Genomic DNA, 6,259 nt, shown 5'->3' with positions numbered 1-6,259 from the left:
GGGGGCTGCGCAGCCCCCGGCTGGGGGGCGGGGGGCCCTGTGTCGCGTGGATGGTCTGACCCCGCCGCTCCGGGGCAGGTGGCTGAGGAGGCGTGGGTGCTGACAGAGGAGCTGAACCCCAAGATGAGTCTGGAGGTGGCTGCGGGGCTCTTTGAGCTCTACCTGACGCTGGCAGACACCCAGCGCTTCTGGAGCTGCGTCCCTGGCCGGTGGGTGTCCCAGCCTCCCCCAGGCGGGGTCGGGGCCGCAGCCCCCGTGGAGGGGGCTCTGTGCTCCCGGGTCCCCTTGTGGCCCAGCAGAGCCCTGACGGCGCCCCCTGCAGGGACAGCCGCTCCCTGGCCCTGGGCGGCCTCCACACGCCCTTCCTGCCGGCGGTGAAGCTGTGGCTCCAGGTGCTGCGGGATCAGGCCAAGTGGCGGCTCCAGGGGGCCGTGGACACGGACTCGGTGAGCAGGCGCGTGCCGTGGCCTCGGTGCGTGCCGTGGACTCTTGCATGAGCGTGTATGATAGGTGTGCACGCTATGGATTCTTGCGTGAGCCGTAAGCATGCATGATGGGTGTGCACTCGGTGAACAGGCCTGCGTGGTGGCTGAGGACTCGGTGAGTGGGCACACGGGGTGGGCGCGTCCCTGCCGAGTGGACGTGTCCCCAGGCCCTCCGGTCCAGCTCCCGCATGGCCCCACCTCTGCCCTGCCCAGCTGGAACCGGTGGACTCAGCCTCCAAGCACAGCAGCTCTGCGACCACCGCCAGCCTCTGCCTCGGCCACATTCAGGAGCTGTGGGTCCGCCTGGCCTGGCCTGACCCGGCCCAGGCCCAGGCGCTGGGCACTCAACTCAGCCAGGTACATGGGCAGGGGTGGGGAGGGGAGCAGGCCCAGGGGACAGCAGACGAAGAAGAGGGCTCACCCCCCCACTCCCCCAGGACATGTGTGAGACCACGCTCTTCTACACCGAGCTGCTACGGAAGAAGGTGGACAGTCAGCCGGCGGCAGCGGGCGAGGTGGTGAGCCAGCCGGTGAGCGGGGGCCCCGGGGAGGTGGCAGGGCGGGCTGGCAGGCAGCACGCGCACGGCCCACCAGCTGCCTGGCTGCCCCTCCGCAGCTCTGTGTGGTGCTCAACAACGTGGAGGTGGTGCGCAGGGCTTCGGGGCAGGCTCTGCGGGGCCTGGCGTGGCCGGAAGGAGCCTCGGGGGTGGCGGGGGCGCTGCCCCGGGCCCTGCTCGGCTGCACGCAGGCTCTGGACGAGGACCTGCAGCGGGAGGCCCGCACCGTGACGGCACACCTGACCTCCAAGGTGGGCGGCCGGGGGCTGGGGCGTGCTGGACCCGGGCACCGGCCGGTCCTGGTGGCCCACGCCCCTGAGCCGAGCGTGTCCCCCCTCAGATGGTGGCGGACATCCGGAAGTACGTTCAGCACATCAGCCTGTCCCCCGACTCCATTCAGAATGACGAGGTGAGCCCTGGGCTGGGGACGCGCCCAGGAGAGGGGCGGGCCGGGCCACGGCGGGGCGGGCTCAGCTGCCCTCATGCTCTGCCCGCAGGCCGTGGCTCCTCTCATGAAGTACCTGGACGAGAAGCTGGCCCGGCTGAGCGCCTCGCTGGTGAAAGAGAACCTGACCCGGTACGGAGCCGCTGGCAGGGCGGGCAGGCGCCCGGCGGGGCTGGCGCTCACAGGGGCTGGCGCTCACAGGGGCTGGCGCTCACTGGGGCTGGCGCTCACAGGGGCCGGCGCTCACTGGGGCTGGTGCTTACCGGGGCCGGCGCTCACGGGCTGGCAGGCGCCCGGCGGGGCCGGCGCTCACGGGCTGGCAGGCGCCCGGCGGGGCCGGCGCTCACGGGCTGCGTCCCGCAGGGTGCTGGAGGCGCTGTGGGAGCTGCTCCTGCAGGCGGTCCTGCAGGCCCTGGGTGCCAACAGTGACGTCTCCACCGACTTCTATGGGCGCTTCCACTTCACACTGGAGGTGAGGCCAGGAGCCCCTGCACCCCCGCCCGGGCTGCCTGGTCTCAGGTGCCAGCTTCCTCCCGGGCCGCCTGGGGTGTCCGGGTATGAGAAGTGGCTTTGCTCTGGTTCTTGAGACCGAGTATTGCTGGGGTCTCCGTGCCCCGGCCAGCCAGGCCCTCTGACGTCCCTATGTCCCTCTCCTCTCCCCGCCGCAGGCCCTGGTCAGTTTCTTCCACGCAGAGGGCCAGGGCCTGCCCCTGGAGAGCCTGAGGGATGGAAGCTACAAGGTAAGGGCCCCGCCAGCTCTGCCTGGCCTCGGCCGGCTGCATGGGGGCGGCGCAGGTGCGCGCCCCCCTCCCCCGTCACCCACCCCCGGCTCCCTGCAGAGGCTGGAGGAGGAGCTGCGGCTCCACAGGTGCTCCACCCGCGAGTGCATCGAGCAGTTCTACCTGGACAAGCTCAAGCAGGTGAGCGGCGGCGGCGGGAGCCGCGGGAGGGGGGGGGAGGGGGAGGCCCCAACGTCTCTGCTCACGGCCTCTTTCTCAGCGGGCTCTGGAGCAGAACCGGTTCGGCCGCCTGAGTGTCCGCTGCCATTACGAGGTGGCCGAGCAGCGGCTGGCAGTGGAGGTGCTGCACGCGGCGGACCTGCTCCCCCTGGACACCAATGGTGAGGCCTGGCAGTGCCGGCGGGGGGGGGCGGACGGCGGGCTCACGCTGTACCCCCCACAGGCCTGGGGGGGCAGGGGGCAGACGGCGGGCTCAGGGCTGTACCCCGCATGCCTGGGGGGGTGGAGGGGGACGGCGGGCTCACGGCCGTACCCCGCAGGCCTGGGGGGGTGGAAGGGGACGGCCGGCTCACGGCTGTACCCCGCAGGCCTGAGCGACCCCTTTGTGATTGTGGAGCTGGGCCCGCCACACCTCTTCCCGCTGGTCCGCAGCCAGAGGACACAGGTGAAGACAAGGACGCTGCACCCGGTCTACGATGAGCTCTTCCACTTGTGAGTGCCGGCCCCACAACTGCACCCGCGCCCGTGCCTGCGTGGAAATGGCACACCCCTGACCGGCCGCCGGCCTGCAGCTCCGTGCCCACGCCCGCGCGGCTGTGGCACACCCCTGACCGGCCGCCAGCCCGCCCGCAGCTCCGTGCCCGTGGAGGCCTGCCGGCGCAGTGGGGCCTGCGTGGTGTTCACTGTCATGGACCACGACTGGCTGTCCACCAACGACTTCGCTGGGGAGGCGGCCCTGAGCCTGAGCGGGGTCAGCGGGGTCCTGAGGCCTCAGGCCAGAGGTGGCGCGAGGGCCGGCCAGCCCGTCACCCTGCACCTGCGCCGGCCCCGGGCCCAGGGTGAGCCAGCATGGGGGGCCCTGCCCGCCATGAGGCCAGGGTGTGTGTGTGTGTGTGTGCCAGGGTGTGGGTGAGCCAGCATGGGGGCCCTGCCCGCTGTGAGGCCAGGGTGTGTGTGTGTGTGTGTGTGTGTGTGTGTGTGTGCGCGCCAGGGTGTGGGTGAGCCAGCATGGGGGCCCTGCCCGCCGTGAGGCCAGGGTGTGTGTGTGTGAAGGCCGTGGACCTGGCCCCGCCTCAGCCCCCCCCACCCCCCCATCTCCCCAGTGAGGTCTGCGCTGCGCATGCTGGAAGGCCGGAACAACAAGGAGGCGCAGGAGTTTGTCAAGAAACTCAAGGAGCTGGAGAAGTGCATGGAGGCTGACCCCTGAGCCCCCCGCGTCCCTCGGTGCCCCCATTGCATGCTGGCGTGGCTGTGCCCTGTGACTCTGTCGGCTGTGACGTGCTGTGACCCCCTCGCGCACCGCTCCAAGTGTGGGCAGCTCATCCGGCGGACGCGCGCTCCGGCGGCATCCGCAGACGCTCTGGTGGCCACGGGTGCAAGGCGCAAGGACACCAGGGAGGCCAGGGAGGCGGCACACCCTGGAGTGGCAGCGCTCGTGCCCAGGCAAGCGGCACGGGGTAGAGAACAGCTCTGAGGAGGTTCCACCCGATCCCCCAGGTGAGACAGGAAGCCAGGGCTCAGGTTTGGGTGACCCAACTTTTAAGGAAAGAAGCGGAGGTGTGAGTGCGGAGCGCAGCTCACAGGAGGCGGCAGGCTGCGCGTGCTCATCCGGGGCCCCGTCTGGCCCCAAGCTTCGGGAGGTCTCCCGGGGTCCCAGAGGCTGGCGAGCAGGACAAGGAGCTCGGTGTCCCTCGGCTGCCCTCCGCACACGTGCATGCAAGCACAGCCCGGCCCCCGCTGCGCACCCCAGCAGGCAGCGCACTCCCGACCCTCCGTGCCCAGACTTGCGCCGGAGGCCCTTCCAAGGCCTGCGGCTTGCGGAGAGCCCAAGGTGGGGCCCAGCCCTGCGGGCGGCTGCAGCGGGCTGGTGCTGCCAGGCCTGTCCACCCCACGTCCCACTGCCGTCGCTGGACCTCCACAGTTCTCTCAACAATGTCGTGTCTGCAACCTTCAGTCTCTTTGCCGTTTCTTAATTCCTTTCCAAGCTGGGGCTGGGGCTCTGGCCCCAGGAGCCGCCGCCGCTGCCTCCTCTTCCTCCCCCTCTTCCTGCTCCGCCGCTTCCTCCTCCTCCTCCTCCTCCGAGCAGCTGCTGCTGCCGCCGCCTCCGTCCTCAGAGCCAGGCCCCTGATCCTCAGACTCGTCACTGTCACTTGTTTCCAGAGGCAGTCTGGAAGGGAGTGCATGCATGTCCCTTGTGGCGTCCTCCCTGCCCCGTCCACGGCCCTCCCCATGGCACTGACCTCAGAACCTTGCCTCCTGCACTGCGAGTCCCGCCCAGTTGTCTTAGGAGACCTCCACCCCCTTCACCCCCCCCCCCCGCCGCCAGAGGCCTGAGTCATGCTGGTGCTGTGCTATCACAAACCCCAAAGTCCCCAGGACCTACCGGGTGCTGGCCACAGGTCTGTTGGGGTTTGCAAACTCTCGACCTGAATCCACATCAAAGGGATCTGAATGGAGAGAGGACGGTGACCAAGAGAGCCAGGACAGACAAGTGCGTGCCTCAGAAGCTCCCGCCCATACCGCAGCCCTCACCGATTTCCTCCTCCGGGGGCCTGTCCTTCTCGCTTGCCAGTAACGCCTGTTCTGCCTGTACGACCTCCTCCGGACCACTGCAGGCAGCGTACTTATCCAGGAGGTGGCGGTTCAGGTCCAAGAAGCCCTTGCCCCACTTAAACTTCTGCAGCAAAATGACACCAAGATCTGGAAAGCCTGACGGTGCAGAGGCCAGGGGTGTCAGTGGTCTCTCTGGAGGGAGTACCCTGACCGCCCTGCTGGCCGGTGCGGCCTCCGAGCAGTTCCCACCCCTGTAGCTTCCCCTCCCCCGGGGGTTCCTCTCTTATTCCAACTTCTGAGTCTCCATGTGGGCCTCCAAAAACTGCCTGAGGACAGCCGGGTGCCAGTGGCTCACGCCTGTCATCCCAGCTACTTGGGAGGCTGAGATCTGAGGATCACAGTTCAAAGCCAGCCTGGGCGGGAAAGCCTGTGAGACTCTTATCCCCAAGTAACCACCAGAAAACTGGACGTGGCGCTGTGGCTCACAGTGGTAGCGTGCTCGCCTTGAGTGAAAAAGCTGCTCCACCTTTCTTCTATAAACCGAGACGTGGGGGCTGGGAATTGAAACCATCCTGCCCGGTAGCTCCCCTGAAATACTTCATACCCCTCTGGGGGTTGCGTGGAAAAGCCAGGGGTGGGGGCACAGCGAGACCACCAGGCCAGGCCCCCCAGGACTCACCCACAATACAGAAGGTGGCAGCAAAAGCCTCGACGCAGGAAAGCCTGCAGGGCCGGCCGTAGTTGACGGGGTTGGCAGCCACCAGGTAGGGCAGCAGCCGCGTGTGGCCGCCCCGCATCTTCTCCAAGGGTGTCTCGTCCAGTCTGGCCCACGAGCAGTCTATAACAGCGATCCCGGACCGGGCCACCAGCTGCCTGCGGGACAGTGTGCGGTGGGCCCTGGGGTGCCCTGAGGGTGGGGTGCCTGGATGCCTGGCCTGACTGGGTTCTAAGCCAGCCATTCCCCAGCCCTCACACCCCAGCGAAGGGCCCGTGGGGCGCCCGAGGCCGCGGCGGCCTGCCTTGAAGGCAATGCTTCCTTCCTCCTAGGCCAGGCTTGCCCATCGGGCCTGCGGGGAAGTCTGGGGGGGGGGGACCCGGGTCCTGGGGGGCGGGGACACAGGGACCCGCGGGGCACAGGGATCCCAGGGGGGCGGGGACACGGATCCGGCGGGCGGGGACACAGGGACCCGGGGGCCGGCTGCGCCTACCTGTCTGCCGGGGACACGCACTGCGCGCCCGCGGGGCTGAGCACCAGGCCAC

General features: G+C 69.2%; 2 protein-coding genes across 2 annotated transcripts in view; one reads left to right on the top strand and one right to left on the bottom strand.

The window, feature by feature from the left end:
• Positions 1 to 4,019, top strand: part of Baiap3 (BAI1-associated protein 3) — an 18,313-nt gene extending 14,294 nt beyond the window's left edge. The window contains exons 14-27 of the mRNA XM_013011270.1: positions 79 to 209; positions 323 to 446; positions 699 to 842; positions 923 to 1,015; positions 1,102 to 1,293; positions 1,383 to 1,451; positions 1,540 to 1,619; positions 1,851 to 1,959; positions 2,156 to 2,227; positions 2,327 to 2,407; positions 2,487 to 2,607; positions 2,815 to 2,938; positions 3,080 to 3,285; positions 3,550 to 4,019. Coding sequence (XP_012866724.1) covers positions 79 to 209; positions 323 to 446; positions 699 to 842; positions 923 to 1,015; positions 1,102 to 1,293; positions 1,383 to 1,451; positions 1,540 to 1,619; positions 1,851 to 1,959; positions 2,156 to 2,227; positions 2,327 to 2,407; positions 2,487 to 2,607; positions 2,815 to 2,938; positions 3,080 to 3,285; positions 3,550 to 3,653 — 1,650 coding nt within the window. The 3' untranslated portion in view covers positions 3,654 to 4,019. The remainder of the gene's footprint in view (positions 1 to 78; positions 210 to 322; positions 447 to 698; positions 843 to 922; positions 1,016 to 1,101; positions 1,294 to 1,382; positions 1,452 to 1,539; positions 1,620 to 1,850; positions 1,960 to 2,155; positions 2,228 to 2,326; positions 2,408 to 2,486; positions 2,608 to 2,814; positions 2,939 to 3,079; positions 3,286 to 3,549) is intronic.
• Tsr3 (TSR3, 20S rRNA accumulation, homolog (S. cerevisiae)) lies at positions 4,019 to 6,257 on the bottom strand (the record flags this gene model as incomplete). Its single annotated transcript, XM_013011269.1, has 5 exons — positions 4,019 to 4,613; positions 4,830 to 4,893; positions 4,979 to 5,155; positions 5,679 to 5,872; positions 6,208 to 6,257. Coding segments are annotated over 5 exons (702 nt in total), but the record flags the coding sequence as incomplete, so codon positions are not given.
• Between the last annotated feature and the right edge of the window lie 2 nt (positions 6,258 to 6,259).

The sequence above is a fragment of the Dipodomys ordii genome, unplaced genomic scaffold, assembly GCF_000151885.1.
Source record: "Dipodomys ordii isolate 6190 unplaced genomic scaffold, Dord_2.0 Scaffold14, whole genome shotgun sequence".
In the NCBI taxonomy this organism is placed as follows: Eukaryota; Metazoa; Chordata; class Mammalia; order Rodentia; family Heteromyidae; genus Dipodomys; species Dipodomys ordii.
The sequence above is the reverse complement of the archived record's forward strand: the minus strand, read 5'-3'. Positions and strand labels throughout refer to the sequence as shown.